The sequence below is a fragment of the Salvelinus namaycush genome, chromosome 16 (genome assembly GCF_016432855.1).
Source record: "Salvelinus namaycush isolate Seneca chromosome 16, SaNama_1.0, whole genome shotgun sequence".
In the NCBI taxonomy this organism is placed as follows: Eukaryota; Metazoa; Chordata; class Actinopteri; order Salmoniformes; family Salmonidae; genus Salvelinus; species Salvelinus namaycush.
Genome location: NC_052322.1, coordinates 28,496,420 through 28,514,082, shown reverse-complemented (window position 1 = coordinate 28,514,082; position 17,663 = coordinate 28,496,420). Strand labels below are relative to the sequence as shown.

General features: G+C 45.9%; 1 protein-coding gene across 1 annotated transcript in view; it reads right to left on the bottom strand.

Annotated features, from left to right (window-relative positions):
• Positions 1-4,336, bottom strand: part of celsr3 (cadherin, EGF LAG seven-pass G-type receptor 3) — a 53,963-nt gene extending 49,627 nt beyond the window's left edge. The window contains exon 1 of the mRNA XM_039011517.1: positions 4,304-4,336. Coding sequence (XP_038867445.1) covers positions 4,304-4,336 — 33 coding nt within the window. The remainder of the gene's footprint in view (positions 1-4,303) is intronic.
• Between the last annotated feature and the right edge of the window lie 13,327 nt (positions 4,337-17,663).

Below are 17,663 nucleotides of genomic sequence, written 5' to 3'. Positions count from 1 at the left end.
GTCCCCGGTGGTGGCCGCGCACAAAGACTCTCCTGGTGTCGGGTTTGGAGAGCAGCAGACAGGATGGTAACCGCGCGCACACTCTAGTCCTTTGTACAAACCACATTTTGCCATTTTGAACAGGGGAAGAGAAAACAGGTGAAACAACGCCCCTCTCCCCACTGCTGCTCCTGCTCATACCTGCAGGGTCGGGAAGCATGTCTCCATTCCACGCCCCTGTCGCCCCCCCTTCTTCCGTGCACAGGGGTCCAAAAGGGTCTCCGTGCGCTCCGTGCCATATAAAAAGACTCCACACTGGGCATTCTGGTCCAGATGGGAACCGCTGTAACGTCCACCTGGGGCGAATCACCGAGCCGCTGTTGCTCGCCAAGACCCCAGCTTCCCCGGGATGGCTAGGTGTCTCAGGGCAGGGTCCCGGGCTCCAGCGGCAGGGCCCTGCTGCCTTCGCCGGGATAACTGCTAACAAAGGGCTGAGGAGCAGGTGGAGAAGAAGTGGCGAGAGCAGGCAGGAACCCAGTAGCAGTGCAGCCATTAGTCTGGTAAGATCCTTTCTCCTCTCCCCCTTTCTCCCTCTCACCCCTCTCTCTTTCTCTCTCCCTCGCTCTCTATCTTCGAGTGCGTCTCTTCCTCTCTTCCGTCGCCGGCTAGGTCGCCAGCTCCAGCGGCACCGCTCGACACCTTCCCCCGCGCTCCCCCGTCTCTCCTTGGGCCCGGGAAGTTGTCATTTACTCGCTGTGTTCGGTAGAACTCGGGCTGTCGGCGTCAGGGGTGCAGCATCTCTCCCTTTCATTCATATCCAACATGGCTCTCAGCAGACCCCGTGGTACTACCATCCTCGCGTTACACTCTCCTCCTCTCAACACCCCTCCCCCTCGCTGCTCTCCGCCTCCCTCTCTACTCACAGAAATGGGAGAGAATGGTTTATTCCACGCGCAGGGCTGTTACACCCGTAGCCGCCATATCCACAACTGGAAGGCGACTCTATATCTCACAATCATCTTTTAATAAACCCATCTCAATAAATTACATTACAGCCTTATAGCCTATATCAGAACCTAATAGCCATGTAGCATATGAAAACAAATTCCATTTTGGTGATAATTAGAAATATTTATGCTTTATTAAATATTAAAGTATAACACAGAGAGTACTGCAAATTATGTTTATTATTGCACATGTTCTGTCACTCGTAACCTAATACATTATAAAGACAGTTAGGCCTATGTTATGTACCAGATGAACTGGCCGAGTTGAGCCTCTCCATGACGTCATGCTCAGCCTAAACATCAATGAGTCATTTACAGTAGCCTAGCTAACCCCTATTCATTGCTTTTCTTTCGATATAATCATCACCCTTCACTTATTATTTGAGTTAAACATGAATTTATATGGATATGACCAAATATATTTCCTTGTATTTGCAAAGTGGATAAAAAGTCGTTTATATGAAAATATCACTTTTATTCCCAATTTAATCACACAATTTATTCTGCTGGTGAATATACAGCCTATAAATGAAATCCCCACATTTCGGAAATGGCTGAGGGAGGGAAGGCGTGTCTGGCAGTCTTGGCTTGCATCGTCGGATGTGCTGTGGCACAAAATTGATATGTTAGGAAAACCAATCTGTGTTTCTCTCAGTCTGGCTGCCTGTCGCCGCTGCCACGGTTGGAGCGGATCCACACATTTTGAAATATTCATGCTCCAACCACAATAATATTGGGCAAAAAAAAACGCCAACCCCCGCGCTCTATGCACTTGCTCTCTCCTGATATCCGAGCCGAGCTGAGAACAGTCAGTCAGTAGCCGCGAGGAGGCGAGGGTCAGGCCGTTTAGGCAGGCAGCCCTGTTGGATATCATTGCTCGATCGCCTTGCTCGCACACCAACATTATTTGCTGTGAAAAGTAGGTTATGCTGGCGAGCCGCCCTCTCCGTGATTAGGACGGATAGGCCTACATGTTATCACGCGCAAAGCAGTCTAGCCAAAGTGGCACTTGTGATATCATAGTGAAATAGTGTGAGGAAGAAAATGCAATTTACCAGGTTACATTAAAACTGGATATCATTCCATGATATTCCTAGATTTAATATAAATAATGTATCTGGATAAACACACTTTTGTATTAATGGAAAGTTCTTGAAATGTGAAGCGACGCCAAAGCGGGGTGCTGTAAAACTCTAGCCGTCCATAGTCTCAATGGTGACTCCCTGTTTAAATAAAGGTGATATTAAAAAATGTAAAAAATGTTTAAAAAATAAATGATGAACGACATGTGTCACGATCGTCTTGAGGATAATGAGTGGACCAAGGCGCAGCGTGAGAGAAATACATCTTCCTTTTATTAGACGAAGACGTAACACGAAACGAAACACTCTTACAAAACTAACAAAACAATAAACGACCGTGAAGCTAATAAACGAAAGTGCACACACAAGCTACTAACGTTCAACATAGACAATTACCCACGAAAGCCTACTGTCTATGGCTGCCTTAAATATGGCTCCCAATCAGAGACAATGAATGACAGCTGTCTCTGATTGAGAACCATTCAGGCAACCATAGACTTGCCTAGACAACTATACTAAACCCAACCCCATACACTCAACAAAACCCCCTATACAATACAAACACCCTAAACTAGACAAAACACACAAACATCCCATGTCACACCCTGACCTAACTAAACTAATAAAGAAAATCAATATAACAGAGGCCAGGGTGTGACAGTACCCCCCCCCCCCCAAAGGTGCGGACTCCGGCCGCAAAACCTGACACAGAAGGGGAGGGTCCGGGTGGGCCTTCCTATGGTGGCGGCTCGGGTGCGGGACGTGGACCCCCCTCCACCATAGTCACTAACCGCTTTGGTGGCGCCTCTGGAACGGCGAGTACCGGACTGAATACCATCCCAGAGGGCGCCACTGGACGGAGGGGCAGCTCCGGACTGAGGGGCAGCTCCGGACTGAGGGGCAGCTCCGGACTGAGGGGCAGCTCCGGACTGAGGGGCAGCTCCGGACTGAGGGGCAGCTCCCGACTGAGGGGCAGCTCCCGACTGAGGGGCGGATCCTGGCTGGCTGGCGGCTCTGGCGGATCCTGGCTGGCTGGCGGCTCTGGCGGATCCTGGCTGGCTGGCGGCTCTGGCGGATCCTGGCTGGCTGGCGGCTCTGGCGGATCCTGGCTGGCTGGCGGCTCTGGCGGATCCTGGCTGGCTGACGGCTCTGGCGGATCCTGGCTGGCTGACGGCTCTGGCGGATCCTGGCTGGCTGACGGCTCTGGCGGATCATGGCTGGCTGACGGCTCTGGCTGGTCATGGCTGGCTGACGGCTCTGGCGGATCATGGCTGGCTGACGGCTCTGGCTGGTCATGGCTGGCTGACGGCTCTGGCTGGTCATGGCTGGCTGACGGCTCTGGCTGGTCATGGCTGGCTGACGGCTCTGGCTGGTCATGGCTGGCTGACGGCTCTGGCTGTTCATGGCTGGCTGACGGCTCTGGCTGGTCATGGCTGGCTGACGGCTCTGGCTGGTCATGGCTGGCTGACGGCTCTGGCTGGTCATGGCTGGCTGACGGCTCTGAAGGCTCAGGACAGACGGGCGGCTTTGAAGGCTCAGTACAGACGGGCGGCTTTGAAGGCTCAGGACAGACGGACAGTTCAGACGGCGTTGGGCAGACGGGCAGTTCAGACGCCGTTGGGCAGACGGGCAGTTCAGGCGCCGTTGGGCAGACGGGCAGTTCAGGCGCCGTTGGGCAGACGGTCAGTTCAGGCGCCGTTGGGCAGACGGGCAGTTCAGGCGCCGTTGGGCAGACGGGCAGTTCATGCGCCGTTGGGCAGACGGGCAGTTCAGGCGCCGTTGGGCAGACGGGCAGTTCAGGCGCCGTTGGGCAGACGGCCGACTCTGACCTGCTGAGGTGCACAGTACACGCACCATAGGGCTAGTGCGGGGAGCAGGAACAGGGCACACTGGTTTCTCGAAGCGCACTATAGGCCTGGTGCGTGGTGCTGGAACTGGTGGTACCGGACTGAGGGCACGCACCTCAGGGCGAGTGCGGGGAGAAGGAACAGTGCGTACAGAGCTCTGGAGATGCACATTAGGCCTAGTGCGTGGTGTAGGCACTGTCTTAACCAGACGGCTAGCACGCACCTCAGGACGAGTATGGAGAGCTGTTCCCGGTGACATCAAATCGCGCACACGCTCCTTCAAGAGGATGCGGTGCTTTATGCTCCACAACAGCACTTCCCTCATTTCGCTCTCCTCCAATTTCCCCATTAATTCATCCACAGTCTCAGCTTCACTCCCCTTACTCACCTCCAATTCCACCTCGACTGGCTCTGGTTCCATCTTCGGCTCCTCACAGTAAGCACGAGGAGCTGGATCAAGTCTCCTACTTGACCCAGCTACACCCCCCGAGAGCCCCCCCCCCAATACATTTTTGGGGTTGCCAGCCGCTCTGCCGTGCTAGCTCCTCATACCGGCGCCTCTCTGCTTTCGCTGCCTCCAGCTCAGCTTTGGGGCGGCGATATTCTCCCGGTTGTGCCCAGGGTCCTCCGCTGTCCAGAATTTCCTCCCAATTCCTGTAATCCTGCGTTTGCTGCTGCTGCCTTCAATCACGCTGCTTGGTCCTTGTTTGGTGGGTAATTCTGTCTCGATCGTCTTGAGGATAATGAGTGGACCAAGGCGCAGCGTGAGAGAAATACATCTTCCTTTTATTAGACGAAGACGTAACACGAAACGAAACACTCTTACAAAACTAACAAAACAATAAACGACCGTGAAGCTAATAAACGAAAGTGCACACACAAGCTACTAACGTTCAACATAGACAATTACCCACGAAAGCCTACTGTCTATGGCTGCCTTAAATATGGCTCCCAATCAGAGACAATGAATGACAGCTGTCTCTGATTGAGAACCATTCAGGCAACCATAGACTTGCCTAGACAACTATACTAAACCCAACCCCATACACTCAACAAAACCCCCTATACAATACAAACACCCTAAACTAGACAAAACACACAAACATCCCATGTCACACCCTGACCTAACTAAACTAATAAAGAAAATCAATATAACAGAGGCCAGGGTGTGACAACATGTGAACGAGAGGCTTGTAGAATCATGACTCTTTCGAGTTTTCAGTTAATCGTTGGCCGGTAGTTGGTCCTGCGTGCTCTGGGAATTACTGACTCAAATGAACTTAACTAGTAGAAAGATTCGTTATTTTGATTGAACGAGTCGAAAAGAGCCGAACTTCCCATCACTACTATACATTTTAAAATGCACGCGTACCCGTAGACCTATACGTGCATTAACGAGATACATATATAATTAGCTGATACATTAGTGCACTTAACCGTCAAATAAATGTTGCATGGCCAGAGCAATGTTGCATTAACGTAATTGGTTGGCCTCTGGATAAAAGCATGTGTTATTTTCTTGTAATTTCATACATTTATTCACGCGCAACCCATGTTCTGAGTAGGAGGTAAGTATTTTGAGTAGGAGCTATCCTTTAACTTAAAACCTCTTGAAGCTAGGGGGCAAAATTTTTATGTTTGGAAAACATAACGTTACCAATGTAAGCTGCCTATTTCTCAGGCCCAGATGCTAGAATATGCATATAATTGACAGATTAGGATAGAAAACACTCTAAAGTTTCCAAAACTGTCAAAATATTGTCTGTGAGTATAACAGAACTGATTTTGCAGGCGAAAACCTGAGGAAATCCAACACGGTAGTGTCTCTTATTTTGAAAAATCCCTGTTCCATTGCCTGCCTTTCCTCCATTTAAAGGGATATCAACCAGATTCCTTTTCCAATGGCTTCCACAGGGTGTGAACAGTCTTTAGACATAGTTTCAAGCTTTTATTCTGAAAAATGAGCGAGATTTATCAATACGCGTGGATACGAGTGGATAGACGGATGTCCTTCCATTAGTTAATACGCGCAAAAGTTGTAGCTCGACATTTTCTGTATCTCTGTTATTGAATAGTTTACCGTCCGATTGAAATATTATCAATTATTTATGTTAAAAACAACCTGAGGATTGATTGTAAAAAACGTTCGACATGTTTCTACTAACTTTACGGATACTATTTGGAATGTTCGTCTGCCCTTAATGACTGCTCGAGCCTGTTGATTTCTGAAGATAACGCACCAACCAAATGGAGGTTTTTGGATATAAAAATACTATTTATCGAACAAAAGGAACATTCATTGTGTAACTGGGAGTCTCGTGAGTGCAAACATCCGAAGATCATCAAAGGTAAGCGATTCATTTTATTGCTTTTCTGGCTTTCGTGACCAATCTACATTGCTGCTAGCTGTTCGTAATGTTTTGTCTAGTGATCGATAAACTCACAAACGCTTGGATTGCTTTCGCTGTAAAGCATATTTTCAAAATCTGACACGATAGGTGGATTAACAACAAGCTAAGCTGTGTTTTGGTATATTTCACTTGTGATTTCATAAAAATAAATATTTTTAGTAATTCTTTTTGAATTTGGCGCTCTGCAATTCAGCGGTTGTTTACGAAAATGATCCCGTTAAAGGGATCTGTGCGCCAAGAGGTTTTAACAGGTCTTGTGTGGACTCAAATGGTCCGAGTGATGCAGCAGGCCTATTTGGACTGCCGCTGTCCGCTGTAATGAGGTCGATCACAGCGTTACTAAATATTACCCAACATTTCTAGTCATTTCTCGTCGGAAAGATATCCATGTTGTGGACTGCTCAGACTTACAGTTCTTTGTTTAAAGTGTTCAACAGTGCTTCGTTTTTTGAGAGTTCTGCCCCTGAACAAGGTAGTTAAACCACTGTTCCCCAGTGGGCCGCCATTGTAAATAAGAATTTGTTCTTAACTGACTTGCCTAGTTAAATAAAGGTTAAATAAAAAAAGATTTAAAAAAATGTTATGTAGGCTACTTTCAGCATAGTCGACATGGGCACAGTCCATGGTGCTGTAGTGCTGAAATGTCCATAGCCTGTTCGTGCGCCCATCTATCCCATCACATTTTTGTCTTATTTTATTACTTTTGTGGGTCTGATGGGCCCAGAACATTTTTTTTTTTTTTTAAGTCTTTGTCAATGCAAATGCTCAGATATTTGTAGGCGGGAACATGATTGTCACGTTCCTGACCTGTTTTCTGTTGTTTTGTATGTGTTTAGTTGGTCAGGGCGTGAGTTGGGGTGGGCATTCTATGTGTTGTGTTTCTATGTTGGGGTTAATGTGTTGCCTGATATGGTTCTCAATTAGAGGCAGGTGTTTGACGTTTCCTCTGATTGAGAACCATATTAAGGTAGGCTGTTTTCACTGTTTGTTTGTGGGTGATTGTTCCTGTGTCACTGTTGGTGCTACACGGGACTGTGACGGTTAGTGTTTTTGTCAGTTTGTATAGTGTCTTGTTTTTGTTTAATTAAATTCATTATGTCTAATTACCACGCTGCACATTGGTCCTCTGATCCTTCTCGCCTCTCCTCGTTTGAGGAGGAGGACGAAGTAGACTGCCGTTACAATGATCAATGGGAGAACCATCCAAATAATAAATATGTAGTTCATTGCATTCATTTTTGCACCAGGTGATCAATTAACCTATCAGTTCTAAACATGTATATTGCTTCTCTATGCTGCCTGTAGCATGATCTTTTTTTATGCGCGCATATAGGCCTATGAAGGACAGCTGTTGGTCGGAGAACGTCTCCAGAGTCGCGGAGCAGCATATTAATCCTGCTGTAGAATTCCTTGCGGCCAGCCAGCAGGTCAAACGAGCGAGTCACTCAGAAAAGATTAAAAAAGAACGAATCGTTCGCAAACTGTACATCACTAATTTATAGACACCCTTTACAAACTGTTGTGTCCCAATTTAACTGGGTGGCTCCCCTCCACGCAACCATGGATCCATAAGCGCATCCTCACTGGGAGTCCCCTATCTATCTACCGCGAGCCGCAATGCAAGACCCTGCTTTCAACGGTGTGAGTTACCATGGGAACTGCGAAAGTGGGAGTACTTTTAGCCTGTGGTGGATTATACCCCGCCGAGGGGTCGAGTGTGCAGGGAGGGAGGGGCACTGTGGAGGCGTTCTTCACTCATTTTGCCTGCCAGTCACATACTCCTTAGCCTAATTGCATGCCCCCGGCCCCGCTCTCCTTGTCTGACCAAGCCCGGTGCCACAGAGTCCCCAGACCCTTTCACCCTCCCTGAAATCCTGAGCGGCAGCACGGTTTACATCTGGCCTCGACTGGAAATTATGCGGCAGTATATATTCACGAGAGGTGTGAGGGAACGCACATAGATTGACGTATAGGCTAATCGTGTCATTTGCCAATGCCAACCAATCGCCTGTTGTCTTCGACATCGATCATTTATGGGAAAGGGAGAAGGCCAGGGCCCTGGCCGTCCTGCCACTTAGACAGGTCGACACAGAGGGTCGCTATCCGGGAAGACCCACTACATCCCTCCTCTCTCTGATGGCATATGGCAGCAGCTGCGTGGCGCGTGTGGGGTGATTGTGTGAATCGTGCAACAGCTTATATAGGGCCTATGGGTTGCGCGTGAATAATACAGCAATAAGCCTCTGCACGCTACGCTGACGTGAATACCAAACAGCCAAGAAAGGTAAAGGGCCCTTAGCTCTCCTTGATCTCACCGTTGATTAGAGACCATTCATTTATTCATTGTTCGGGCCTTGAGTCCTATTGCAACCTGTTTTCCTCTCATGTTTAAAGTGTGTTTTCCTTCTTGTCAACCAAAAGGATGATGATGTCATTAATTATTTGGGGAGATTAGCCCTATGTGATAAGGCCACATATGTTCGTTATCTGGCTGCTAGTTTATTAGATTCAGACAGGGGCCTAGAGCTTGGCCAATTTGATCATGAAATTACTGGCTCTACCATCCTATACACAAACACATCAATCCACCATTCTGGGTTCCATTATAAAACAACACATCAATCCACCATTCCCGGGTTCCATTATAAATCAACACATCAATCCACCATTCTGGGTTCCATTATAAATCAACACATCAATCCACCATTCTGGGTTCCATTATAAATCAACACATCAATCCACCATTCTGGGTTCCATTATAAATCAACACATCAATCCACCATTCTGGGTTCCATTATAAATCAACACATTTTGAAACAACCATGTGGCTAGGTAAAACATTTTAACAAATTGGAAAGGGTTCTCTGTCATATAAACATCTAAAGCAAATATAATTAAAATCTCTTGATATGATGAAGAGAGAGGTTTACTGACACACACGCACACACACGCCCACCCGCCCACCCACCCACCCACCCACACACACACACACAGTTTTATTCAGGTCACAGAGTTTTGTTTATAAAACAAGTGATGAGAGAGACTGTGTGGATGGATGAAGGGAAAGTGACACAGAGAAAGAGAAGTACATTTTCAGCGTGGGCAAACAACAGTAAAAACATTTTTTAAAGGATGCTCTGGGTGAGTGTGTGCCTTAAGTATATTGTATGCGTGTCAGAAAAATTGTGCATGTGTATTTGTGTGTGTGTTTGTAGTTTTTTAGGCCAGCTGTGTGTTGTCTCTTATCAGCCAGTGACCCAAATCACTGAATAAAGAGAAAGGGAGAGAGAGAGAGAGGTGGGGGTGAAGAGCGGGAGAGAGAGTAAGTTGGCATTTAAAAAGGAGAATGATGAAAAATTATGCAGCACAGATATAAATATCATACCTTGGTATTCCCTAAACAATGCTTTTACCATTGCTCTCTCACTACACGAACACAACCCCCCCCCAAGCCTATTCCCATAGAACGTATCAAACTCCCATGGCACTGATTATGGAAATGTTCTGAAGAATGTGAACATTCAGATAGAACACAGATGTAAAAATGGCTAGAATGAAATATTTTACCATGAGGAAATATTCAGAACATAAATCCCTATTGCCATATTACCAATGACAGACAAAAGTGAACCCTCGAAATACAATGTCTAAACACTGAATCACATAGTCACTGCAATAAATATAGATTGAGATCTAGATCAGTAGGCTACATGATGAGGTCATGAGATTCTAGAGCAATATTTGCCAGGTCTAAGAGCTAGCAGAGCCACAGCGCTATCAGACTGGATCTATCCAAGCTGGATTCATATCAGATGAGATTAGGCTGGATGGAGGATCCCTATCACACTACTGTGGTCTGGGTTGCATCAGACTGGCTCCTGGTGGCCGCAGGCCCAGGTCGCACTGGAATCTGGATCCATTTCAGATGGGAACCCTACCAATACAAATTGCATCAGCAGCAGCAGCTGAATGGCTGGATCTCTATCACTGGGTATTGTAGGTATCACTATCAGCAGAGATCAGTAGGACTTTATGAAACTTCATCAGCATTAGCTAAAGAAGTGTATTATCCGTATAAGCAGAGCTACTAAACTAGGGTCCTGGAGGGCTTGAACCCAGCAAGGGGCCTCCCAGCCCCGGCCTCATGCTGACTCTAGATCATTATTGCTGGATGTGCAGTTACTTTGATATAGGAGCTTCTCAACCATTTGGCTGGCTAAGAGGATGGTTAAGAGGATATTGGATTAAATTAAAGTGCTGGGAGAGGGTCAATATCCATGCTGGTACCTCTTCCCCTTTGACATCAGTTGAACAGTGATGTGATCTGATCAGCTAGTAAACATGTGAATGTTTGAATGTAGACTTAAGATTGCACACACATAGCATGCCTACATAAACGTCTGAGAAAACAGAATCAGGAAATAAATGAATAAAAGCAGTTAAAGCAGCAGTCAGCAGGAGAAACAATAGCAAGGCTTTCTCCCCGCTCCTGTTTCCTTAAAAAGCTGAGGGATGGGGCTGAAGAAATGTAACCACTCTCAAATTCATAGACAGAGCTGTGGATGCAAGGACTGACCATCCATCACAGGCAGCTTGTGGTACCAAAATTGGGGAGGATGGCTCATTGTAATAGCTAGAATGGAATGAATGGAATGGTATCAAACATCTGGTTTCCATGAGTTTGATACCATTCCATTCACTCCATCCCAGCCATTATGAGCCGTCCTCCTCTCAACTGCCTCATCTCCTGAGCCATCCATATCAATTATAGTTTTAACCATGTTTTAAGGCTATATAGTGTTAATATACATTTACTTTGTTTACAAATATTGGAGTAAAATAAACTTATATTTTGGGTTCTAATGGGGTACAACAGTTAAACTCAGCTCATGAGGCAATTACGTTATATTCTACAAGAATCTATGGTTGCACACCATTCATTTATACATCTAAAAATGGATGCAGTAACTGCTGATTGTCCCTTTAAATAATCACAATGCACTCATTCAGTGAATCATTAAAACAATGGATGGTTGGTCTCATTTGCTCACAATTAGGTATCCAGTATACAGAAATTCAAATTCAACCAGTTCCCTAATTTGTATTCATCCAGGGTAGTGAGGAGGAGAGAAAGGAAAGTGAGCCACAGAATGAGAGAGGGAGAGAGAGGCAGAGAGGGCTGGATGACAGCTGTTGCATGAGGAGTTTATCTGATTAAAGCTGTCCATCTCCGGGCCCCTGCCCCTGCCATCAACCAACAACTACAACCCAACCCCCACAAATTCATGTTCTCCTCTCACCACACTCTGCACATTCAAAGACACTAAGGGACTCGCTCAACAGGAGCCACATTCTCTTGGAAATAAGCAAGCCTGATGTGCAAAATTGCCCCTGTGTTATAAAGACACAATTTATCTTTCGGATAGAATCCCTATCGGTCTCTTCGTCACAGTCACCACTGCCTCTGTGTTCAAAGTGGCTCTGTGACTCACATTAAGAAGCACATTAAGTAGAAAATATCCTGGATGGTCTAACTGATATCAGTCACTGTGTTTTTGTGTTACACATCATTTATGTTATCTCTCTGCTCCTCAGTCTCGCTGTTAGCCTCCCTCCACCCCCAATCTCTCATCCTGTCGTTTCCTGGCTTGGTAGGGTATACCGAGCCAGTCAGCCAAAGCACTTATATACACATCAATATCAGTAGCCTAGCCTAGCCTACTCCCTCTTTTTCTCCTCCACACCACCCATTTCTCCCTCCCTCCCTCCCTTCTGTGCTCTCTCCTGCACTCTCTCTCTGGCAACCACAAAGAACTCTATTCTCATGGGCATCCCTGACCTCATTCATCTCCCTGTTTTCCTCCTCCTTTAAGACAGTAGATTTGCTCATAGCATTTACTCTGCATGCTCTCCTCCTTTCCCTTTGCATTCATCCCTCCATTTTTGAACTCCTTTCATGTTTGCATCCCCTTTTCTCTCTCTCCTCCCTCTATTGTCTCTGGCCAACCAAGGCCTGAGGGGAGTGATTGACAAGCAGGCAGGGTAGGCGAAGGGGAGAGACGTGATAGCAGGAGATGAAAAGCAAGGCTGCCTGCTGGTGGACTGTCTGTCAGGTGGTTGAAATATCCGTCAGTAGACCTCCACCCTGTGGCTATGTTCATGTACTGCATGACCCCTGCCTAGTCTTGTCAGACTTCTAACGCCAGACTTGCTTAACTCATTGGCTGTGGGGAATGGGAACACGGGAACACACACACGTTTCCAAACTGCAATAACCAGTCCCATATTCCCTGGATTTAAAAAAGCTAAAGTCATAGCATTGCATCATGTTGCACCATAAATCTAGCCAGTATATGGCAATCTGAGTATGAATTTACTCACAAATATGAAAGAGAATGGTTAATAAACTATGGGAAATCAACTAGGCTTCAGTGCTGTAAACATACTGCCTTTTATTCCCCTGCTAAATGGATAAATAAAACTGCTGGAGTCAGAAACAGCTGATTCCACATAGTTCAGTGTAACACTGAACTTAGTGTCACCCCATACATCTGCTCTGTAAAACCCTGTCTCTCAAGAGGTTTGGTCTGGCGTCAGCAAACCGTGTCTCCACCTTGCGTCGGGAAGACTGTGGGGGTAAAAGAGCAGAGGTGTGTGTATGGAGATATGAGGTGTATTTATTAGGCACTAAACGGAAGGAAACAGAATTAAACAGGGAGTGACTACCAAAATATATCCAATCAGAAAGGCTCAATTTCATTTTACATTGCAAAGCATTTTACTACAGTGTGTCATAATGAATAGTTCAGTGGAGGCTGGTAGGAGGACCTATAGGAGGGCAGGCTCATTGTAATGTCTGGAATGGTATAAAACCATATGTTTGGCTCCATTCCATTCCAGCAATTACAATGAGCCTGTCCTCCTGTAGCTCCTCCCAGCAGCCTCCTCTGGAATATGTTTACCCATGGTGGTGGTGGTGTTGGGAGGCCAGACAGCTGAAGCCTGTGGAGAGCTCCAACGCCAGCTGTTCCATCTCATTATTGGGGGGGGGAGGGGAAAATAATCACTACATCTTTCATACAGAGAGCATAGAGCTTGGTGTGGCAGGACCAGCTAATGAGGAGAGAGCTCTTACATCCCCCAGTTATTCTCAATAGTCGCCAACGTGGGGAAGATTCTAATTAGGTGGCCCCGTCACCCATTTTAATTGCCTAGGGTGAACTTGAGCATCCATGTACCTTTCTTTTATTAGCGCTATGATTGGGTAAATTATCTGATATTGCCTACAAATGAATTATTCTCATAACCAATTATTTCTGTAATCCCCAGGCATTATCCAACCATCTATTGATTTTTCCCTGTAACTTGTCACACTTAAAGCTGGAATACTTAGCTGCTAAATACATTTTTGGACTTATAAATGAATTATATATACCAATTGATTCTTGAAGAATATAACTTACGCCTCATGAGTTTAGTTCAACTGTCGTACCTCATCAAAACCCAAAATATAAGCTTGTTTTACTCCAATGTTTGTAAACAATATATACTGAACAAAAATATAAATGCAACATTTTCTAAGATTTTACTTAGTTACAGTTCATATAAGGAAATCAGTCAATTGAAATAAATAATTTAGGCCCAAATCTATGGATTTTACATGACTGGGCAGGGGTGCAGCCATGGGTGGGCATTGGAGGGCACAGGCCCACCCAATCAGAATGAGCTTTCCTCCACTAAAGGGCTTTATTAAAGACAGAAATACTCAACACCCCTCCCCCTCAGATGATTCCGCAGGTGAAGAAGCCGGATGTGGTGGTCCTGAGCTGGCGTGGTTACACGTGATCTGCGGTTGTGAGGCCGGACCTCTGGCAACAGCTCTGGTGGACATTCCTGCAGTCGCATGCCAATTGCACACTCCCTCAACATGAGACATCTGTGGCATTGTGTTGTGTGACAAAACTGCTCATTTTACAAGTGACCTTTTATTGTCCCCAGCACAAGGTGTACTTGTGTAATGATCATAATGTTTAATCAGCTTCTTGAGATGCCACACCTGGCAGGTGGATGGATTATCTTGGCAAAGGAGAAATGCTCACTAACAGGGATGTAAACAAATTTGTGCACGTTTGAGAGAAATAAGCATTTGTGCATATGGAACATTTCTGGGATTTTTTATTTCAGTTCATGAAACATGGGACTAACACTTTACATGTTGCATTTATATTTTTGTTCAGTGTAAACAAACACTGTATAGCCTCAAAACATGGTTAAAACTATAATTTTGATATCATGGATGGCCAGTCCATGCATCCATAGCTCCGTCTATGAATTTGAGGGTGGTTAATCTTCTTCAGGCACATCCTTCAGCTTTTACCAAATCAAAGTCAGCGTGACCGCTTTGTTATTGGTTCAATTAAGGATTCTAGCGTAAAATGACAAATAGTGGAACACAGTGCTGCAATATGACACCTACAAATCTTCACACACAGCAGCAGGGTCACCGAGGTCAACACTCATTTATTGATCAAATCAGTGAAGGTGAAAAATATATTGATCTGATGCACTGTTGACAAAAACTTTGTGGATGAGAGTTAGAGAGAGCGAAAAATAGTCTGACCCAAGATTCACGTACACCACCAACACACAAAACGTACACGATAATAAATAAAGCGACAATGGAGAAGTGGGGTCTGGCGCAGTGCAGTATAGTATGTACTATGGTACAGGAGAAGTACTGCAGTGGTGGTGGTGGAGGGTTAGTCCATGGCACATATACAATGCAGTCGGGAAGTTCAGACACACACAATACCCCATAATGACAAAGCAAAAACAGGTTTGTAGAAATGTTTGCAAATTTATTAACAATAAAAAACTGAAATACCAGAAAATGCTGCATTGAAGGTCCCAAAGAACACAGTGTTCTCAATCATTCTTAAATGGAAGAAGTTTGGAACCACCAAGACTCTTTCTAGAGCTGGCCGCATGGCCAAACTGAGCAATCGGGGGAGAAGGGCCTTAATGGCATTGGTCAGGGACCAAGAACTCAATGGTCACTGACAGAGCTCCAGAGTTCCTCTGTGTAGATGGGAGAACCTTCCAGAAGGACAATCATCATCTCCGCAGCACTCCACCAATCAGGCCTTTATGGTAGAGTGGCCAGACGGAAGCCACTCCTCAGTAAAAGGCACGTCAGTCCGCTTGGAGTTTGCCAAAAGGCACCTAAAAGAAAAGACTAAAGCTATGAGAAACTAAATTCTCTGGTCTGATGAAACCAAGATTGAACTCTTTGGCCTGAACGCCAAGTGTCACTTCCGGAGGAAACCTGGCACCATCCCTACGGTGAAGCATTGTGGCAGCATCATGTGGGGATGTTTTTCAGCGGCAGGGACTGGGAGACTAGTCAGGATCGAAGGAAAGATTAACAGAGCAAAGTACGGAGATCCTTGATGAAAACCTGCTCCAGAGTGCTCAGGACCTCAGACTGGGGTGAAGGTTCACCCTCCAACAGGACAATGACCCTAAGCACATAGGCAAGGCAACACAGGAATGGCTTCGGGACAAGACTCTGAATGTCCTCGAGTGGCCCAGCCAGAGCCCGGACTCGAACCCGATCGAACATCTCTGGAAAGACCTGAAAATAGCTGTGCAGCGACGCTCCCCATCCAATCTGACAGAGCTTGAGAGGATCTGCAGAGAAGAAATGGGAGAAACTCCCCAAATAAAGGTGTGCCAAGCTTGCAGCGTCATACTCAAGATGACTTAAAGACGGATTAAAGATGGCGCCGAAGAACATGGCTGATGTTTTATATTTTCTCAACCAGTTGTGGATTTATTTTTTTTTTTGCATTACTTATTTTTTAACTTATTGTGTACATATTTACATTATCGGGGATCGGGGATCTGCAATATGGGGTCCTTCTGAGAATCCAGAGGCGAGCGAGTAAACTCCCAATGCCTTCCATTATCCTTGCTAACGTGCAATCAATAGAAAATAAAATTGATGACCTATTATTAAGATTATCCTACCAATGGGACATTAAAAACGGTAACATCCTATGTTTCACCGAGACGTGGCTGAACGAAGAAACAGACAATATAGAGCTGGCGGGATATTCCATGCACCGGCAGAACAGAGACGCTACCTCTGGTAAGACGAGGGGTGGGGGTGTGTGTCTTTTTGTCAGTAACAGCTGGTGCGGGATGTCTAATATTAAAGAAGTCTCGAGGTAATGCTCGCCTGAGATAAAGTACCTTATGATAAATTGTTGACCACATTATCTACCAAGAGAGTTCTCATCTGTATTATTCGTAGCTGTCTATTTACCATCACAAAGCGAAGCTGGCACTAAGAATGCTCTCAACCAACTCTATAAGGCCATAAGCAAAGAAGAAAATGCTCATCCAGAAGCGGCGCTCCTAGTGGCCGGGGACTTTAATGCAGGCAAACTTAAATCAGTTTAACCAAATTTTTACAAGCATGTCACATGCACAACCAAAAAAAAAAAATCCAAGACCACCTTTACTCCACACAGAGATGCATTCAAAGCTCTCCCCCACCCTCCATTTGTCAAATCTGACCATAATTCTATCCTCCCGATTCCTGCTTACCAGCAAAAACTAAAGCAGGAAGTACCAGTGACTCACTCAATACGGAACTGGTTAGATGACGCGGATGCTACACTACAGGACTGTTTTGCTAGCAGACTGGAATATGTTCCGGGATTCAGCCAATGGAATTGAGGAATACACCACCTTAGTCATTGGCTTCATCAATAAGTGCATCAACGACGTCGTCCCTACAGTGACTGTACGTACATATCCCAACCAGAAGCCATGGATTACAGGCAACATCCGGATTGAGCTAAAGGCTAGAGCTGCCACTTTTAAGGAGCGGGAGATAAATCCGGACGCTTCTAAGAAATCCCGCTATGCCCTTAGACGAACCATCAAATAAGCAAAGTGTCAATACAGGATTAAGATTGAATCCTACTACACCAGCTCTGACGCTCGTTGGATGTGGCAGGGCTTGAAAACTATTACGGACTACAAAGGGAAACCCAGACGCGAGCTTCCCAGTGACATGAGCCTACCAGACGAGCTAAATGCCTTTTATGCTCGCGTCGAGGCAAGCAACACTGAAGCATGCACGAGAACACCAGCTGTTCTGGATGACTGTGTGATAACGCTCTCGGTAGCCGATGTGAACAAAACCTTTAAAACAGGTCAACATTCACAAAGCCGCTCGGCCAGACGGATTACCAGGACGTGTACTCAAAGCATGCGCGGACCAACTGTCAGGTGTCTTCACTGATATTTTCAACCTCTCCCTGACAG